This window comes from Canis lupus, chromosome 35 (genome assembly GCF_003254725.2).
Source record: "Canis lupus dingo isolate Sandy chromosome 35, ASM325472v2, whole genome shotgun sequence".
NCBI lineage: Eukaryota > Metazoa > Chordata > Mammalia > Carnivora > Canidae > Canis > Canis lupus.
In genome coordinates, this window is record NC_064277.1 from 24171506 (window position 1) to 24192644 (window position 21139).

At 40.7% G+C, this 21139-nt stretch overlaps 2 protein-coding genes across 4 annotated transcripts; both read right to left on the reverse strand.

Annotated features, from left to right (window-relative positions):
* Positions 1-619: 619 nt before the first annotated feature.
* H1-6 (H1.6 linker histone, cluster member) lies at positions 620-20178 on the reverse strand. Its single transcript, XM_025442176.3, has 2 exons — positions 20044-20178; positions 620-3498 (listed from the first exon to the last, which is right to left on the reverse strand). Exon 2 carries the CDS (start codon positions 2036-2038, stop codon positions 1400-1402), a length of 639 nt encoding a protein of 212 aa, XP_025297961.1. The 5' UTR covers positions 2039-3498; positions 20044-20178; the 3' UTR covers positions 620-1399.
* Positions 5859-21084, reverse strand: LOC112656784 (histone H2B type 1-C/E/F/G/I). 3 transcript variants are annotated; one of them, XR_007408339.1, is made up of 3 exons: positions 20630-21074; positions 20044-20276; positions 5859-9054 (listed from the first exon to the last, which is right to left on the reverse strand). XR_007408339.1 is itself a non-coding variant. In XM_025442271.3 (2 exons), the coding sequence occupies exon 1, from the start codon at positions 21017-21019 to the stop codon at positions 20639-20641; it is 381 nt and encodes a 126-aa protein (XP_025298056.1). In that variant the 5' UTR covers positions 21020-21084; the 3' UTR covers positions 17725-20276; positions 20630-20638. The 3 variants fall into 3 exon arrangements, 1 of the variants encoding a protein (XP_025298056.1); XR_003134678.3 differs by lacking the exon at positions 5859-9054 and adding an exon at positions 17725-19584; XM_025442271.3 differs by lacking the exon at positions 5859-9054 and having other exon boundaries at positions 17725-20276; positions 20630-21084.
* Positions 21085-21139: the final 55 nt, after the last annotated feature.

A 21139-nucleotide genomic window follows, 5' to 3' on the forward strand; every position in this document is an offset into this window, starting at 1 on the left:
ATGCCAGGCGCTCGGGATCGCAGGGCCAGTTTGGACCGATTCGAGCAGTGCTCGGGACCTGCGGGCGGCCTGGCGGAGTCGGGTCAGCCCTCTCGTGGGCGTGGCCGCTGCACTCGGGACTTGAGGCCTTGCCAGGCCAGTGAGGCGTTTCCCGGCGCTGCAGCTCCAGCCTGAAAGCAAACTGGCCTCCAAACCCAAGCAAGCACGGGCTGTGGTTGATTTCTATACAACTTTAAACCACTATGTTTATTCATTTCCCATTGTTGTCAGAGGCCCAATTACGTAAATGAGTTTAGAAAGGCTAGGCCTTAGTGAGTTATCTGTAGTACAAACTTGTATATTAAAGATTATCTATGCAAGATTGCATATACAAGTTTTGTACTGGGCTTTGTTCAAGGTTGCCCCAAACACCCAAGGCCCAAAATAAGATTAACACCATGAATTTAATATAGTAATCTTTAGGAGTGCTAAATCCCCAATTAAGTGAAAGCAGAAAAACTAATTTTGCTTAAAATGAGAAATGCTTTAACTTGGACCTTGGAGAACCTAATAATAGTTTTTGTGATTTAGTTCAGTTTGGACCTTAACTTGGCAGCTGCAATATTTCCATAAAGGTTTAATATCTCTCAGCTTGTGGAACACAATTTGGACAAGCCTACACACTCCCTTCATAAAATACATAGAATTAGGGGCACCTGGGTGACTCAGTGGTTGAATGTCTGACTTGGGCTCAGGTCATGATCCCTCAGTTCTGGGATGGAGTCCCACATGGGGTTTCCGCAGGGAGCTTGCCTGTGTCTCTCATGATAAATAAAATCTTAAAAAAAAAAAAAAATTAAAATTGTATTCGACTAAAGCTATTATCAAACCAATTTCTTAAATGTGACTACAGTATTTTGGGAATGAGAATGTTATTTCAGTATGCTTTCAACTGTAAACTTAATATTACTTGTTACCAAATGAAAAACTCCCTCAATGACTTAAAATCCCCCAGTCCAAATCGTTATTGGATTCCCAGGTACTGACCCCCAGAAAGTTGTAGACAGTTAGGAAACCCTACTTAGTACAACACCGAATAAAAGATCAAACTGCAACGTAACCACTCAGAAAGAAGTCTGGTTTGTGCAGAGCTACCTCCATGCATTCCTCGACCTTAAGCATTAGTCTGCCCGGAGAAGTATGGAGGTTACCCAAGGCCATGTGCCCTACTCTAACTATAGTGTGCAGCAACCCACTTTTCGACGAGGCAAAGGACTTTGAAATAGATCCTTTCTACTTCTAAGAGACCTCATGAGCGACCGTATAGAAGCTTCTACAAGTTCAGTGCCATGCCGCTTTTAAAGCACTTGGAGTGGCTCTTAAAAGAGCCTTTGGGTTCGTTGAGGGGACTTGCTCTGGCTCACTTCTTGGACACCGCCTTCCGCGGGTTGACCTTCTGCTGGTTGAGCCTGGGCTTGGCCGCCTTGGGTTTCCCAGTGGGGGCCTTGCCTGGGCTCTTCCGGGGCTGTTTGTCTTTGGCGCCTTTGGCCTTCCTGCCACTACAAGCAGCCTTCTGTGCGCCTGCCCCCCCGGGCTTCTTGGCTTTGTTGGTCTTGGCAGCCTTCGGAGACTTGGAATCCCTGGACAAGACCAGCCTCTTGGTCTTGGTGGAAGGCGGCCTCTTGACCCTGCTCTTGGCAGGTGTAGGAAGAAGAGCCTTCTTGTTGAGCTTGAAGGAGCCCGAGGCGCCGGTGCCCTTGGTCTGCACCAGGGTCCCCTTGCTCACCAGGCTCTTGAGGCACAGCTTGATGCGGCTGTTGTTCTTCTCCACGTCGTAGCCGGCGGCCGCCAGCGCCTTCTTGAGCGCGGCCAGGGACATACCTGCTCGCTCCTGGGACACGGAGAGGGCTTCCATGATCAACTTGGACACAGAGAGGCCTGGGGCCTTGGGGGCGGCCTCTGGTATGCCCCCTGGTTTCCTCCCTCTCTTCTTGGCTGAAGGATTCTCCATAGAAGCCAAAGCAGTGCCAGCTGCGACCGCTGGAACCGTCTCAGACATCACAAGAAGACAAGCTAACGGCACCGGCCTTGAAAAGCGTGAAACGTCTCAGGACCTCAAGCCCTTATATAGGGCAGGGCGTGCTGTGATTGGTTCATCCCCCAGCCTCGCCCCGCCCCCCGGGGAAGGAGCGTTTGTGTTTGTTTCACCCCCCAAAATGGGATCCCACACAAATCCTCTGGGCAGCATCGCCCAGGCTTTGCTGCTGGATGATCCGTGGAGACTCGGGTTTCCCAGGCCTGTTCACTTTTTCATGAGAAATGATCCCCAAGGCCAAAACAATTACAATAAGGCTCCCAATTTTCAGCCAACCTTAAGGAGAAGAAGAAAATATCCTCTTTTCCTTGTGAATTTAAAAGTAATTTTGAGGACGAGGCTTACCTTAGCTCTTCTGAGTGGTTTTCCAAACAGCTGGCTTGCAATCGGTGGAGAAAATAAATTATTCACACACTGATTTTTTATTGAAAATTATTTATGTATGTGAAGCAAGTAACACAGACCTCTTAAATGTCTCACTGTGTGCTTAAAAGATACTTGTAGAATTGCCAGAAAACTGCAGAGTACGACTTTATTTGGGCAAACACAATCTAATAAGCCATAATCTCCAGGCATGTGGGTTGTGATTAAACCAGGTCCCCCATCCCCGTGGCTTCATAAAACACCCTCAAGAATGCAGTAAGTAACGTGGATCTAACACACAATACCTCTGTAGCCCAAATCAGGTCACCTCTGTGGCTGGTGTCCTCAACTGATTTTTGCTTCCGATTTCATTAAGTCAAACCCCACCCCCACCTCAACCCCCTCCACCTCCTAAATGCCAAGCACACACACAGAGTAACTCTAAGAAGGGGGTCGGGAAGTGCTCAGTGAGAACTAGAGACCCAGATCTCTAGGAGGACTGGGCTGGCAGATGTGCCTCCGAAGCAGGAGAAGAATTATTGGAACAGGATCCAGGATACTTCTTTGGGCTTGTCCTAGAACTTGCCTTTGTAAGGGATCCAGATGGCAGTTTATTCATCATGGCCAGACCTTCCAGGAGGATATTGAGAGAGCAATGCAAAGTGGCCAAAGCTCAGGCTTCAGCAGAGGAAAATCCCAAAAGGACCATCTTGTGGAGACCCCCAAATGTTTGCATGAGAAATTTGTTATTCTACAGGCGGGGGAAGTTTTTAAGAAGAAGATCTGTGTATTTTTTTTTTTCTTGTGGTTGTCTTGTTTTTTAGATTTTTCACATAAAAACTAATTATTGGAAAGGAGCCAATGTCAGAGGTTATAGTCTGTTGTAATAGTCTCAAAAGAAAGACAAGGGCTTCACCTAAGGAGACAGTGTGAGGAAGGAGAGTAGGTTTGAAATATTTGTGAGGCAGATATCAAATGAGACTTTCCAACTTCTGGTTGCAAAGTGAGGTAGCAAAGTCTCTGCCTCTCTTTGTCTCACGGGCACATGCTTATATACACACCTGAAACAAAAATTCAGAAAACAATACCAACTTAAGTGCTTGCATTCTGATGTATTATAATCTATTTTTTAAAATGCTGGTTGCAAACTGTGGGATTGATTTCCCAACTAACGCACTAATGTGACCCTAAGTTTGAAAAATCTTTCTTCAAAGGCAGGTTACAGGTGCGTCTTACCGAGGACCCTATGTTTTAACATGTGTTTGGTTTTTCTAATCCTCTGTGACCCCTGAGTACTTGTACTTAGGAGCCAGGTTGTGAAGTGGATTGATCCTTATAATTATAGGCTTACAGAATATAGCATTCCATTGCTTTAAAAGTAACAAAGAATTGAAGAATTAAAAAAGTTATTACATTCCATAATTTAAGAGCCAGAGAAAGAACCATGATTCATATTTTGCATTAGAAGTCTTAGAGCTTCCATACACATACACACATAGTGCTTATTACTCTTTGTCAGTCATCATCCCAAGTTTTTCCCCTTCAAAAAATGAAAAAATATAGAAACTAACTTTATAGTTAAGAAATTGAGTAACAGAAAAGTCAGAAAACTTGCCAAAGTTCTTAGAGTTAAGATGCAGGATGCTTTCACTTCAAAAGGCTCTGGCTATGTATATCACCCCTGCTGGGTCTTTTTTCTTTTTTCCTTCCTCTTAATATGTCAGAACTATTGTTCATGTAATCACATTTTTATAGCATTTGTGTGTGTGTGTAGCAATTCTGTGATTTTATTTTGGAAAGTTTTCTATTGTGGGAATGTCAACCTTCTTGAACTTTCATTACTAAAATAATACTGCTGTAAACATTTCCTTAGATCAACTTTCACTAGCCTAACTTCTGAACTTCTGAATAATGAAGTAAGGAAAACAGTCACAAAATAAAAGAACTGTTTTCTTTTTAAAATATAATACATTTATTCTCTCATGATATGGAAACTGTACAGCCCATTTTTAATATTAATTTAACATTCTAGTGCATTGTTTTAAAAAATGTTTACTCTAGGGGCCTCTGGGTAGCTCAGTCAATTAAATGTCTATCTTCAGCTCAGGTCATGATCTCAGGGATCTGGGATGGAGCCTGGAGTCAGGTTCCCTACTCAGCAGGGAGTCTGCTTCTCCCTCTCCCTCTGCCACTACCCTCACTCGTGTGTGTGTGTGTGTGTGTGTGTGTGTGTGTGTGTGTGTGTGTGTATTCTCTCTCTCTCTGTCAAATAAATAAAATCTTTTAAAAATGTTTACTCTATATTTCTCTATGTATATGTGTGTGTAACTAATATAAAAGTACCTATAGATTTTCACTCTGTTCAGTGAGATTAGCAGACATTCACCTACCAACCTTGTCTACCCTACCCTACAGGCTTCTTGGATTTTCCTGGTATCTAAGATTTAGGCCTACCTTTTAAAACTTATCCCTTTTTCATATGTTTCCTCTTTTTGCAATAGCTATTTTTGAACTTTGTATTTGGTTTTCATTTATGTTTAATAAACATTATTTCACACTAAACCTTATCTCTTTTTCAAATGATCTCTTCATTTTTGAATCATTCTATTTTGATTATTTGTTCAGGTATTGAGTAATTATTTTGTTTGTTTTGTAAAAAGGGCATGTGTACAATTCCATGGTTTGTAAAAGTTGTCTCTACAATCATTAGGTATTAAATATCAAATGCAGAGATGATGCTGTTCCACAAAATTGACATTTTTTAAATAAAGAAATAAATATTACTTGGTCTGTAAACTAAAGAAATTACCATTTTCCTTATTTGGGAGATAAGAGTTAAATATACACAATGACAACAATTATTTGGTGCCAAAATCAGTGCCCAAAACAATAATCTGCCCAAGGTTTCAAGATGGAGAAATCCCTCCCTTTGAGAGGGGGCAGGGAAAATGTCCTCTGTTGAGTCACAGGGACCTGACTGTGACTGGTCCTGGTTCAGGACCAGGTTCAGTCTGTTTCCACTTCTCCTTATGAAACAGCACACCTTCAGAAGGAGCTCTGGAAACTTCTCAGAAGACAGAGGAACTAACCCAGTGCCATCTAATTAGAAAGCACAGGAAGAGCCAGACCTCCAAGAAAAGCTATTTGCATAACTGGAAAACCCCTGGAGGAGCCATTCAGGTCATCTTATTTTTGTTCTTCCTGACATTCGGGCCTCTCTTATTAGCTATTTATGTGTAAACAAAGACAGGTACTTATTTCATGCTGTTTCTTAATTTGTGACCCATATGTATAATGCAAACACCATAAACTTGTATCTAAAACCTTTCTGTGAACAGGTCATCGCTAGGTGACTGAAATGATTTTCCCAAGCTACATGGATGCTAACAAGCCAGTCTTTGAAAGTAGGGAGACACAAGCATTATCACTTGGAGTGAATTTTTTGTTGCACTTTAATACAGAATATGGAATCACCAGAAAAAAAGCAGGAAGTCTTTTTTTTAAATTTCCCAATAATGATCTGGTAGACTCAGATGGCACATGCCTATTTCCCCTTGATCCTTTACCCCTTCTTCCAACCTGGGGTGTAGATTTGCCCTCCCAAGGAGTTAAAGAGAACCATGAAGTTGAAAACTACACAGAGGATGAAAACTGCATGATTGAGAGCAAGGATACTAGAAGAAACCTGAATGCTTGGGTAGAATTGGCAGTTCCCCACGGAGCTTGACAAACCAGCTGAGCTCTCCTGCTAATTGGGAAAAACAAATCTCTTTCTGGTTAACGCACTATTACATGGATTTCTGTGAAAGGTAGCCCAATACATTCAAAATTGATTCAGTGGATGGTACCTTTCCATGAGCAGGCAAATTTCATGGGACTGGGATTTTGGTCTACCATGCATATTACTGAATACTTCTAGAACAATGCCTAGTATGTGGGAGGGGCTCATCTATGCAGACCTATTGGGTGGATGGATGGACATATAGTCAATTCAATTTCCATCTTTATCTCCTATGTTTCTTCTATTTTTAAAAGAATATACATTTTAGGGGTGCCTTAGGCAGTTAAGCTCCCAACTCTTGGTTTCAGCTCAGGTTGGTATCTTAGGGTCATGAGATCAAGCCCAGGGTGAGGCTCCATGCTCAATGCGAAATCTGCTTGAGATTCTCTGCCTTCCTCTGCCCTCCACCCACCCTCCCTCTCTCCCAAATAAATAAATACATCTTTTAAAAATATAGTAAAAAGGAACACCTTGGTGGCTCAGTGAGCATCTGCCTTTGGCTCAGGTCATGATCTAGGGGTACTGAGATTGAGTCCCACATTAAGCTCCCCGCAGGGAGCTTGCTTCTCCCTCTGCCTATATCTCTACCTCTCTCTGTGTGTTTCACATGACTAAATAAATAAAATCTTTAAAAATATATAGAGTAAAAAAAAAACATTTTCTATATATCTTTCCAGTTTATTTGCCTGTCTGATGCACTACTCTAGGACCAGTTTGAGAGCCTATCTACCACACATACAAACCCCAATGCTGTAAGAATATCTTTAGGCTTTGTATCATTTTCCACTGGGTAGGCAAAAGTGGTTTTGCACATAATTTTCATTTGAGTTTTGCATGAAGTTCAATGTTTTTCAAACATGAGCAGCCATAGCATATTTATTTAAGATTAAACATCCATCTTCTGATGATGAGTCTTAGTTTACTGCTGGCTCTGGAAACATGTGGCTCTTGGCCCTCAGACGCTGTTGTCTGCATGCTGGAGCCCTGGCCTTGGAATAAGAACTGGGTAAGCTTCCAACCTTGCCTGTTTCTGACTCTTGTGATCGTAGCCAAATATAATTTTATTTCTCTGAGTTTTCTTCCTTTCCTTTCCTTGTCTGTGAGTCACAGCAAATGCCACTGTCTTAGTCTGTTGAGGCTACTAGAATAAAATATTATAGATTGGGTGGCTTAAACAGTAGACACTTATTTTCTCATAACTCTGGAGACTTGAAATCTGGAATCAGGGTGCTAGAATGGTCAAATTCTAGTGAGAGCTCTTAGCCTAGCCTATATGGCTGCCTTCTCGCTCTGTACTCAAATGGGTTTTCTCTGCTACATGCATGCCGGAACTATCTTCCCCTCTTCCTCTTAAGGCCATCAATCTTATTTGACTAGGACCTCACTTTTATAACTTCTTAAACTCAAATACTTGCTAAAGCCTATCCCCAGATAGAATCACATTGGAATTAGGGCTTCAACATATGAATTCTGGGGGGACATATTTCAATCAACACTAGACACCTTTCTCATGGAGTCATTAGGAGGCTTGTAAGAGACAATGCAGATAAAAGTAGGTTCAGTTACACACACAACCAAATGTAGTTTATTATTCCAGTATAGTCCTGAACAGAGGAGGCACCTGCTAAATACCAATTTTTGGTCTTAACTTCAGAGCCTGCTTACTCTACATATGGTGCCTTCCCATGGAATGATTGTGATCATGAGCAGCAGTTCATTTCTTATGGGATCATGGCTAATGAAAACATGGGGGGAAAGTACCCTCACTAATAATGAAGGAAATGACACTTAAAAAAAAATTTTTTTTTACCCTGTCAAGCTATTGATGCTTAAAAAAAAATTATCAGTGTAAATACATGTGCTGTAAAATAGAGATTTTCATAATATGTTGAGTTTATAAATTGGCATGGTCCTTCTGGATGGCAATTTGGTAATGTTTATATTAAGAGTCTTAAAAAATGTTGTGACCTTGTGATTTAGTGTTTCTATTTCTAAAAGTCTATCTTAAAGAGATAATCACATATTTTTAAAAAGATATGTGATCTGTTTGATCTATAATGCATAAAAATGAAACTCAGAGGGTGTCTGGTTGGCTTGATCAGAGGGGTATGTAACTCTTGATCTCAGGATCATGAGTTCAAGCCCCACACTGGGTGTAGAGATTACTTTAAAAAACTTTGAAAAACTGGGACACCAGAGTGGCTTAGCAGTTGAGCATCTGCCTATGGCTCGGGGTGTGATCCCAGGTCTGGGGATCAAGTCCTGCATTGGGCTCCCTGCTGGGAGCCTGCTTCTCCCTCTGTCTGTGTTTCTGCCTCTCTCTGTGTGTCTCTCATGAATAAATAAATAAAATCTTAAAAAAAACTTTGAAAAAAAATTTTTAAAAACTGAAACTCAATCTAAATAGCTAATAACAGAGGACTGTTTATGTAATTAATGATATATCCATTAAAAATTGTGTTTCTAAGTAAATTACCTAGAAAATCATATATGTGCATATACGGCATGATACTGAATATACTTTATGCACTATAGGTGTATCATATGTATTCACATTCACCTATACGTATTTGTCATTTATATATTAAAAGGAGATACTAAGTTATTTTAATTTTCTTTATATATTTCTCTTTTTACAAAATTCTACAATAAACATTCAACATTTTTATACTTGGAAAAAAATATTTTAGCCAGGTTCTTACTGATCCTTCCATGATTGTTAAAAATATTTCCATTTATCTTCTTATAGCATCACTTGTTGTTGTATGGGTGAGATGCAATGATGTTTAGCAATGAGCAGTGGTTGGTAAAGATGTCTAAAATCTGTCTGCTCCTCCTATGAAAAGAGAAAGACTGAATGATCAATTGAATTCTATAATTCATCAGTTACCTAATATCGTACTTGACTCTGAGAACAACAGCAATAATGAGGATGGCTAATTTCACAGGGAGTTTGTTCTATGCTAGGCAGTGTCCTAAGCACTTTATAGATACCAATGCATTTAATCTTGCAGCAACCTTAGGAGGTACCTAGTAGGTCATTCTCTCTGCTGTGTAGATGAGAAAATTAAGGTTGCATTTCTCAGATGATACAGCTGTTGGATGGTGACTCTCAGTAGTAAACTCATACCATTTGGTGCTGGAGTCTTATGTATACTCTTAAGTAAAGGATGAATATGGTCTAGCTAGTGTCCTTTAAGTTACATTTGAGCTAAGTCTTTTTATTTTTTTTAAGATTTTATTTATTTATTTATTTGAGAGAGAGAGGGGGAAAAAGAAAGAGTCCACACAAAGCAGAGGGAGGGGCAAAAGGAGGGACAAGCAGAGTCCCTGCTGAGCAGGGAACCCTCCTGGGGCCTCAATCCCAGAACCCTGGGATCATGACCTGAGCAAAAGGCAGATGCTTAACGAACTGAGCCACGCCGGCGCCCCTGAGCTAAGTCTTGCATGGAGAATAGAAATTTGTCAGGTTAGGGCTTTTCACAAAGACGACATGGTGACAAAGGCCAGGTGGTGGAGATTGTCTAAGGTGGGGTGCTTGAGGGTGAGCACTCAGCTTGAACTGCCTGTGAGGGATGAGGAAGGTCCTTATAGGACCACAGGTTACAGTTCAAGCTTGTTATTCCCACACGGAGCCATTGAAACTGTTCCCAGAAGCCACCCTTCTCTCAGCTGCTCATCCCTCTGGGCTGCTAACAGATGAGGTCATCCCCAATAGCTGTTAAATAAGTTAAATGAAACATATCTGATGGAAATGTACCCAAATAACTGCTTAGTCTGTTTCTTGGATGTTATAAAATGCACTTTTCCTCCTCCTCTTGACAAGCAAACAAAGGCAAACCTGATTTATCCTCTACAGGTGGCCAAATCCCATGCAAGAAAATGTATGCAGGGTTTGCTCAGTAGAGAATCCCATTTTATACTTGTGGACTGATACGTTACTTGGGCCGGGAGATAGGGGTTTCTGTGGCAAGTGTTTGCATGCCTGGCAAATCTAAGGACTCCTAATTATAACCCATGTTTGACAAAGTTAACACCAAGGTGATCATTTCATTTACAAAGACAAAGATTTTTTGCTGCCTGTTTTGTATGCACTTATAAAAGTGCGATGGGAGTCACATTTCAGTAGAGTTTAAGAAGCAGAAGCTGGTGGCAGTGGTGGGGTGGGCAAGGGGAAGGCAGGCTTCTGCTTAGCTAGTAAGGGGCAGTCTCCCCCCACAAACCACTGACCAACTAACTCTGCAGACTCCAGATGTGACTCCTGATGTTCCCATAGTACATAGCAGAATTATTGTGGCTTCAAGTACAGTGATCTCAACAATGCTGAGTGCCACATGTTGTCTTAAACACTGTTGAAAAAGCCCCAGATTTAAAGCCTGTGCTAGAGGGAACCACAGCCCTCCGTGTCCTCACACTCACACACAACCTCACAAGCTCACACTAAAATGAAGACACTGACCTGAGTACCAGAAAAGGAGGGATAGGCACTCAGAGCACTCCAAAGGTAGAAGAACAGGGCTTCGATTTCACCTCCTCCCTCCATTACTGGTTCTTCTTGCAAGGGCTTCATCCCTATATGCTTTCTGGCTAACGTGTTATTTTTGGGGAATTCATTGAGCTCATAGAGTAAACATTTGGAATGGTGCCTGGGACACACTAAGTGCTACCCCAGGGCCCGCATCTATGGTTAGAGTAAGCGTGTTTGTTAGTGAAAATATAAAAATTGCATTTACTGCCATGCCTGAGCCACTTTTCCCTGCTCTCTCCCGTCCCTCCCCATCCTGTTTACTCCTTTCTCACATGCTGTATAATGACGTATCATAACAATTGTTTGTTGTTTGTCTTCTGCAGCCGAGATGTCAGCTCCCCGATAGCAGTGACTTTCCAAGGAGACAGTCACTGAGAATGGAGGAAGAGGCAGAGGATGGATGGTCCTTCAGGGCAGGGGGGCGGGGGGAGAAAAGGAAGAATTTCCCTACTTATGTCCTCCCAACTCTGTCCTCATTCTCTCTGTGCTGGCCCTTGGCACTGGCTGATGAAAAGCCACTGTGGGCCCCCCAAAGGGACAGAAGGGTGAGAGGAATAGGGAAGGGGAGGAGAGGGTACCAAAAGGGAACTGGACCTTATGATTCCTGAGCTTGCTTGCTCCGCATCAATCAGCTACTTTTCTGCCGGTCCACATAGCTCATCTACAGTCAGTCCCCTGTTTCTCTGGCAAGTCTGTGCTGCTGTCACTGAGTTCTGGGCAAACTAATGTGGACACTTCCAGGCCCGGCCCCCAAAACCCTCGTTCTGTCTGCTGGCTGGATGTCAAGGCTCCAGCAAGGACCCCTAAGACCCGAGAATATCTGAGACACAAGCTGGAAGGAAACCGTCTCTGAGAGCCATGGAGCCAAGCCCCATCACCTTTGTGACAGGATATTATATGATATCATGTAAATGGTTGACAACTGTTACCACAGTTCACCACTGAGCACTAGGAATCTGTTTCTTACAACAGAAAGTATCACATACCTTGTTTTGACCTGAGGGTCGTCTAATGAAGCATACTCAACATTGCCATTTGTAGTAGTAGCACCTTGATCCTAGATCTGGTCTCCTAGTCAATGATGAGCAAATATTATCCCCCAACAAACACTGGGCATAACAGCTTCCACCCTACATGCAGGTGCCTTCAAGCCCCACATACACTGGGGCCTCCTGCCTGGAGTCATTATGTCTTTCAGTTTTATCATCCCAGAGTCCCACCTCCCAGGGCGAAGGGATTTTGTGATTTTATTCATGATATACACATGTGAACTTGGTACACAGTTGGCATTCAAAAAGTTTATTCAATGAATTCATTCATTCAGTCACATATGTCTACTGACCCTGTGCTGAGCCCGGTTACAGATCCTGGGATGCTGTGGTGACCAAATCAAAACTCAGAGCCTATTGGACCTGACAACTAGTTAAGTAGTAACAAATAATTGCAAACTGAGCAATGATCACACTGAACCCTTGAGAGGGGACGGTCAGAGAAACCTCCCCGGGGGGCATTGGTGAGCTAGAAGATATATGCAAGATGATGATAAGTTGGAGTTTGCTAGGCAGGAAGGGGAGAAAAAAATAAAAAGATGGAGGTCCAGTACAAGTGGGAGGCGGGGAACCAGGAAAGCAGGGTGTGTGCAAATCTGCTGCAATCTGGAATACAAAAAGAGAGAGGGAGAAGGAGGTCCCAGACACTGGGCAGGGAAAGCCCCTGTTCAAATTGTGTTTCTTGGCGTTGGGAGGATCCTGAAGGCAAGAGAGCCAGGTCCTTCAGGCCCATTCCAGACCAGCACGTGAACTGAGTTCAGTTCATGGAAGCCCAGATGTGTGTATGTGTGTTTAAACCTAGCACTCAATATCTATCACCCCAACTATTTAAGCAAGTCCAACAGTAAAAGGGGCACATTTTAATCTTTAATCCTTATAAATTAAAAAAAAAATTTTAAAGTATGCTCCACACCCAGTGTGGAGCCCAGCATGGGGCTTGCACTCACAACCCAAAGATCAACAGCTGAGCTGAGATCAAGAGTCAGACGCTTAACCAACTGAGCTCCCAGGTGCCCCAATTTTTATATTTTTATAAGCTGTCCCTCACCTGAGTTTGCACCAATAATAAATGGTAGAGGGGCAAAAAGTGAAAAGAAAAATAAAGGCGAAAAAGAGGGGAGGGGGGAGAAAAGAGAAACAAGAACAAAGTTTTATCCTTGTTGCTTTTGAATCCAATTCATTTACTTGGATAACTTGATATAGTCTGGAAACAAGTTGAGGCCTGTAAGTGTTGAGATCAAGGTTTTACCCCAACACGTCATTGTCTAGGCATATGGAAGGAGATAAGCCCCATCAGATTATTCCTTTTTCTGGCCAAAGCCTACAGCTGGGAGATCTAATACCATGAAAACCCATAAGAAGATGATGAAACAGGCCTTGTAGTAAGTACCATACACATTGCTCATGGGATGATAAAGCCACATAAGTCTTCAACTTAGCCAACCAAAGTCTTACTTTTCCCCTCTCAGAACTGAGGGTAAGAGAGCAAGAAAGTATCTCCTTTCCCAGATTTACTCTCTTTCCTAAATTGTAATGAATCCAGAACACCTGAAAATACGTCAAGTTTATTGTCAGAGGCCAGAAAATTTCATCAGAGCCTGCAATGTCTTGGCCTAGAAATGTCACCAGCAGATGTGTATTCGGCCCAGTTTATTTTTATGCTTAGTCATCCAGGATGGCACAGGGTGAAAATTTGGAAAAGCTAATATTTAATGCCTTTTAACTGAGGACTGCTGGGAGAGCTAGCAAATCGCTGAGTCCATGCACCCTTCCAAATCTGGAAGACTTTATGTCTTTAGGAATATGCCTAGAGAGGTAATTAAGTATGCATGGGGAAAAAAATCATTTTCTTTCAACCTGTTGGACCAAGGTAAACACAGTGGAATCAGTTAACATTCTTTTTTTTCTTTTTTTTTTTTTAAGATTTATTTATTTGTTTGTTTATTTATTTATTTTAGAGAAACACATACACACACACAAATGGGGGTTGGGGCAGAGAGAGAGACAGAGAGAGAGAGGACCTCAAGCAGACTCCCTGTGGAGCATGAGGTAGGGCTGGATCCCACGACTCATGAGATCATGACCCAAGTTAAAACCAACCCCTTAACCAACTGAGCCATCCAGGCGCCCCAGTTGACAATCCTTTTATATCAAATATCTTGTGAAATTCCCATGATTTATGAAAAACTGGCTTTGACCAGGGTCTTCGGTCACCAGCTGCCTTAGGGGCTATAGGTAGAAATGTGGTTATAAATTAAACTTGTTAAATAGCAGACACTGAGTGTCTACATTGTGCCAGTCACTCTCCAAAATGCCTTCTATGCATTCAAGATCTTTAATATTTACAAACGTCTAGAAGGTGGGTGCTATTACCATCATCCTCAAGAACACAAATGAGAACACAGACATGAAACATGGACTTGCCTCAGTCTCACAGCTAATAAGTAGTGAGGTGGGGGTCAAATTTAGAAGGTCCATCCTCTAGAGACAACACTTTTTTCATCATGGAGCCATTTTAGTGTCATGATACCATTTCTGGGACAAGTATTTTATATCTGCTGTTTCATTTAATCCTCACCCCATTTTCCTTAGTAAGTAATTATTACCACTCTACTGGTTCAGAGTGAGGTTTTTCAAACAGTAACTCAAAAACATTTAGTTAATTATTAACACACTGTTTTCTTGGGTACAAGGATATCAAACAATAGATTGATTTCATCCAATAAAGTTAAAAAAAAAAGTGATTTATAACAGAGGGGAGAAAAAGCCTGCAGAATAAGAATAGAATATCATATTTCTGCATCATTTTTAGTATAGACAATCTATTCTAACCTAAAGAGGATTCTCAAAGAAAATAGTTAGTGATTCTTTAAAACACTCAAGGTTGTCTATGGAGCATGTGACAGATTGCCTTTGCAAAATATATTCATCCAACCCTTAGCATTTCCACTGTGGGTAGGCCATATCTGCACTATTTCTCACATTGGAATTGCTCAACTCCCCACTTTGGTCAAAAAAGTTATGAGGACAATCACAAATATATTAAGAAGTATTTGAAATCCATATAGTCTCCAAGTATTTAATTTACTCGTCTTATTTATTTATTTTTAAAGATTTTATTTATTTATTTATTTATTTGACAGAGAGAGGGCACAAGCAGAAGGAGCAGCAGGCAGAGGGAAAAGCAGACACCCCACTGAGTAGGGAGCCAGCTGTGGGACTTGATCCCAGGACAGATGCTTAATTGACTGAGTGAAGAGGCACCCCTGGTGTGTCTTATTTAGAAGAATAGTTCTCGAAGGTCATTTTGATCTACTTCACTTAAACAAATATCATTTTTCCTAATTATTGTTTCAATTGTAACTTGAGCCATAGTCAGAAATAAATCATGTAGCATCTATTGTTGTTTAGGAAATTCTAGTCAAGGTGTAGAGGTCTAGGCTCTGAGGAATTTACTTTATTTAATACTGGGGAAGACCAAATTCAAAATCTAATCCTTAGAAAGACTGATAATGGAGAAAAAGACAAAACAATAACACGAGAGGACAAAGAAGGAAGATGTGGTCTATTCTAGATCTCATCTTGACCTGTAGAACTTAGGAAAGAGCTTCCTACTTCCAGACTTCTGGAGAGGTTTTAAGGAGTCTCAGGATTGTGTTTTCAATGGGAATGTATATCCAAGTGGTGAGATTCTAAAGTGTTTGCAGTGGGAATTAAATATCCATCTGTCCTAGAGCATTAAAGCAATATTTTTAGTTAAAAGTACTGATAATGTCCCTTTCCACCACTGCTATAAAGTTGACTTTTTTAATATTTTATTTTATCTAACTTTTTAGAAAGGCAAACTGCCACATGCAGAGCCTCATTTGGAGGTGTCTGGAATCTTGGAAGCTTGGACCTTGAGAGCTTGTTTAGAAGTTCTAGCAGGGAAGCACAGCTACACCTGTACCCTTGACAAAAGAGCAGTCCTCCTCCATCAGAGTTGTCCTCCTTCACTGAATGTGCAGATCCAGGATTGACACACATGGAGTAGTGAGGGAGGAAGAGAACACCTCCCTGCCCAGCCACATCAGCCAAATTAACCCTGGTGATCAATGGGGTGATAGATGTCGCAGTCAAATCACCCTCACATCCTAAAGTTGACACTTCTTGAAGTCTCCTTTAATATAGTCTTTAATGATATATTATATAGAAGTGTATCTGGGGACATCTTCTTCCATTTGTTCAATTATGAGAGTGTAGTTAACATTAGTCATTGGTAATATCTGACAATATCAGAATGCCCCAAGCAAAACATGTCAAAAGAGAAGAAAAATCAAGTCACATGGATCTTTTGGTACAATTTCAAATGATAAGGGTTTATGAGAATATTTAGGCATGGACACATTATCATGATTAGACAAAAATACTGGCATGCTAAGTTAAAGTTATTTTGAGCACATTTTACTTTAAATTCTCTTGTATTACCTGATGAGTGGACTGATGTGATCTATCCAATAAGAATATTTTTATACAGATTTTTGAAACTATTTTATTCTCAGTTTTATCATTTACAAGTAGTAAAGGCAATACCAGGTGGGGAAAAAAAATCCCTATATTTTAACAATAACATGAAAGTGATTTGTTAACATGGTTCTTGAGGTTTGGTTTGAAGCATTGATCCAACTTTATACTTTTGCAATTTCTATTAATTATAGATAAGGCAAGATTCAATCATTTGTCCAGTCTTTGGGCTAATCAACAGATTTGTAAAATCTGGAACTGGTTTATCACTGGAGTTATTTTTTGTTACATGATTAGAAAGTCTGAAAATGGTGGGGCTACACAAAACAGTATGGGAGATTTGTGATAGCCAATTCTTAATGAAGGGCTGGTTATATTTGATTTTAATTTTAGAAATCAGACTAGACAATTGTTGTTATAGTACTGATGGTAATGAAACCTTGAAAGGCTGTTTCTCGCATTGTATGTGAGGTATTTTCTTAAGTGTCATGTTAATTTTAACCACTCAGATTTTCTTTAGTTGCTCCTCTTCCTCTTCTGAGTTATTCTTCTTCCCTGACTCCTGCCCCTATATTGACTGAGACATCTGAAGAAAACCCCTTTGTTTTTATACAAGGGAAAGCAAAAGAACAACCCCCAGGCATATCTACTATAAGTAAATATGTCAACTCTTGAGCCTTGAGCAAAGGGACGTTCTCATCTCTGACCTATTATGTAGATTGAGTTACTGGTTATAGAGAATAAAGTTAAAACATAACAGCAGGAACATTCTAAACTGTGTAAAAATATGAGACTTGCATAGATCAAATTGTTTTTAGGGATGTATATTTTGTATCCTCTAATTTAGAAATTGTCCAGGTATCCAAAGATTGGGCACTCAATTCTTAGAGTTATCTATGGATTATGAATTCAGCATTAAAGATGACACATTGAGTTTTTATGATTTGCATGCAACTTTATAAATGTTAGCTGTTTTAAAAATGACATTATTGTGATTTAATTTAACTCAATGCATAATATACAGAAGTATAATTTTAAATAAAATTATTTTTAAGCATTCTAACTAGTAAACCTAGTGAAAGGAATTTAGTAAATTCGAGTTAGTGAGTTTTTTTTTTTTTTTTTTTAAGAAAATAAACCCCAGACTGGTGTGAACCAGAATATCGTACTAACATTATTCTTACTTCATGACAATAACAAAGAAAAAGGCATAAGACCATTTTTAAAGCAAAATTAGTAATCTTAATTTAAAATGTGATTTTTCCCTATGAAATTATCCACGATGAACTAAAAAATTTAAGTTGTTCCAAAATAGAGAAGTTCTGTTTTGTGTCTTATTACTATAACCTGTCAACTAAAACCACTAATTAAACTCAGTTAAACTTTCCTGTTTTCTCTAAGCTACAATTTAAAGAGGTAGCACATGTAAAGCATCAGGAGAATTTTTATTTTGATTTGAATTTCTCTTTTTTTAAAGTTTTTATTGAATTCCAGTTAATTAACATACAGTGTAATATTAGTTTCAGGGACACAATATGGTGATTCAGCAGTTCAATATAACAGCCTGTGGTCATCATGACAAGTGCCCTCCTTCATCCCCATCACCTATTTCCCCCATCCTCCACCTCCCTTCTGGTGGCCATCAGTTTGTTCTCTAGTTAAGAGGTTTTCCTCTCTTTTTTTCACCTTATGATCCTATGTTTTGTTTCTTAAATCGCACATAAGAGTGACATTATATGGTATTTGTCTTTCTCTGACTTATCTCGATTAGTTAGCATAATACCCTCTAGCTCCTAATTTCTCTTTAAATCATGTTTTTAGTGTTTATGTAAAGCCATTTAAAACGAGTTTGCATTACAATTTACTAATTTCCTGCTGAGATAGACGACTTGCTCAAACTGACTTGTATTCATAAAACAAAAATATTCTCAATCTTTGTGGAAGTTAGAGGAGCTAATGGCGAAACCAGAATAAAACTTAAAGTTAGGAAAAACAGAGCCATAGATTTAAGTGTGTTAATCAGATTTTAAAAAACACAAAGGTATCATTGAGAAACAGATGTAATTAAGAGCAGAGATCTCTCAGCCAACACGGAGAATATGAGTAAACTGCTGATATCTTTCTAAGTTTTGTAGGAAATTCTACTTTCCAGTGCCATAGCTCTCACAATAAACACATTAAGATTTAGAAACCATTAAGTGTTTATTTTATAAGAGTATTGGAAGCCTTCTCTTTTTGTCTGACTCAGTAATCTGATTTATAATACCATGTTTCTTCTCTCTTCTCTCTAACCTTACTTAAAGAGCCTGAAGGGATAATAATTTGGAATTACTGAATCATAAACTTTAGAGGCTTCCGCAGAGCAAAAGACAGGCCCCTGCATGCTGGAGATTTGTTTAACTTTTCTTTCCTGTCATCAGTCTCCTGTAAGGCCTAGCCACTTTATGAAAGTCAAAAGTTATTACAGATTGCCATTTTATATTTGCTTTTTTTTTGATGCAGAAACTGTTTTTCCAGATATTGACAACTATTTGGATACATAATGAGTAAACATGGAAAAGATCGTTTTGAAAGGAGGAAAGAGACAGGTATCTTCAGTTTCCGGAATCTACACACAGTATACAAACACAAAACACCAAACTCAGTGGATCACATTAAAGGCCAGAAGGAAAAACACCGACTTCCTGCTCATGTGTTCTCAAATGCTAAAGAATATCAGAATCCCCAAAGACAATCAACCTAAAAAAGATTAACACAAGAACTAGACTTCAGATTGCCTATCCTCTGCCACCAACTAAATCGCTTAATAATCTGACATAAAAGCGCTAATGTGTAACCAATTGGCAGAGTGCCATCAGAATAAGACCCAAAATAAGAAACAAATTTGGGCAAGAATACATTTCAGCATGCAAGAGCCAAAGGCAGATAAGCATAAAATTCAAACTGCCCAGGACTGGGCAAGGCACTTCACCAGGTCACACATTTCTATTGAGTCCTATGGCAGGACTTCAGTAAACGTCTTAGTGATTCTTCAGAAATAAATGGTCATGTAGTTAATGATTAGCCTGCCCATTGCTTGTATAAAAGGGAGAACAAGCTATAGAATTATCTCATCCAACAAATGGCAAACCAGAATTTTTATAAAAGAGAAGGAAACAAACAAACAAAAAACAAAACATTGTAGTCAGGCTGGTAATAGTGAACCTGCAGTTTTTGGATAACCTGATTAGCTGGCAGTTAGGTCAGGGTCAGCCTGAACTGGAGCATCACTCCTTGAGCAGGTTCGCTAGGCACACAGGGAAAAAAAAAATCCAATTTCAGTTATTGAAGGACTCTGGAAACCTTACAGTTGGGCTGGGGAGCTAGTGTGACACACCTCTCCAACGGTCTGTCCTGCATTATCATGTCCACCTTAACTAGTCCAGGGCTATACCATTTCTCAACTCTTCCAAGTTAGGCAACCAGAGCTGTGTTCCAATGGAAGCCTGTCTAGTGCTGGGCAAGCCCTTAGGATTCTTCCCAAATACTAATGAAAATTGCTGGTTTAAGATCATGAGGTCTTTATGTTAAGTAACCTGCTAATCTAAGCCACACATTTACTTTGTGTTCTTTTGTAACAAAACATTCCCTTTATATTCCCGTTTCTAATAGAAAAAGCAAATTTCACTCAGAAGTATTAAAATGTGTTCCAGACTTGGATAATACAAACGTTGGGAAAGGGCTTCGTTCACCTCAAAATCTTTACCTGGAGCGAAGTTCTCAAGTGCTTAAGTAGGATTTCCCAGCCTGCAGACTGCCGGCGAGATCTGTTAAGTGAAAGCGCTTTTGGGAGACTCCATGTGCCCAGTTCAAAGGCGTCCTTCCTGTCGTCCCACCTCGTTCCTCCGCCATTTCAGCTCCCTGGGAGACAAGTTACCCAGCAATTTTGAGCTGGAGCCTTCCAAAGGAGGTCGATCCTGACTATAAGCCACCAGACACCTATAAAGATCGTAAATTTGTATGGTCAGATTAAACAAAACTACGACAAACTGAGCAAACTCTTAACAAGAGTTCTAATGGAGATCAACCCCAGGAGCAAAGAGTAAGTAACAGGACCTAACATTTGGCCTCTGGCAGTTATTAACATCAACTTCAGCGCTGTACTGCCCCGTACCAGGAAGAGAAAAAGCTACAAATTTCCTCAAGTGTTAAGGACTTTCTAATGAGGGCTGGACACTTTGCCCCAACTCTCGTCATGCAAAACTTCTCTTAAGTGTAAATTACAGCTCTCTTGAGAAGACCGGTGGGTGGCTCTGAAAAGAGCCTTTGGGTTTGGGGAAGGAGACGCTTACTTGGCACGTTTACTTGGAGCTGGTGTACTTGGTGACGGCCTTGGTGCCCTCGGACACGGCGTGCTTGGCCAGCTCCCCGGGCAGCAGCAGGCGCACGGCCGTCTGGATCTCCCTGGACGTGATGGTCGAGCGCTTGTTGTAATGCGCCAGGCGCGACGCCTCGCCCGCGATGCGCTCGAAGATGTCGTTGACGAACGAGTTCATGATGCCCATGGCCTTGGACGAGATGCCCGTGTCGGGGTGCACCTGCTTCAGCACCTTGTACACGTACACCGAGTAGCTCTCCTTGCGGCTGCGCTTGCGCTTCTTGCCGTCCTTCTTCTGCGCCTTGGTCACCGCCTTCTTGGAGCCCTTCTTCGGGGCCGGCGCGGACTTGGCGGGCTCGGGCATATTTAAACCGCAATGTCCGAAGCGAAGTGAAAGTAGGAAGCGAATCTCTGCTACTTATAGGGCTTTTATGCTAATGAAGGATGCCGAAGAGTCTTAGTTCATTGGAAGACAAGCAGCGAG

What these genes read in the sequence shown, in the direction of transcription:
- LOC112656784 (XM_025442271.3), bottom strand. Translation starts at nt 21,019, where the DNA reads ATGCCCGAGCCCGCCAAGTCCGCGCCGGCCCCGAAGAAGGGCTCCAAG.
- H1-6 (XM_025442176.3), bottom strand. Translation starts at nt 2,038, where the DNA reads ATGTCTGAGACGGTTCCAGCGGTCGCAGCTGGCACTGCTTTGGCTTCT.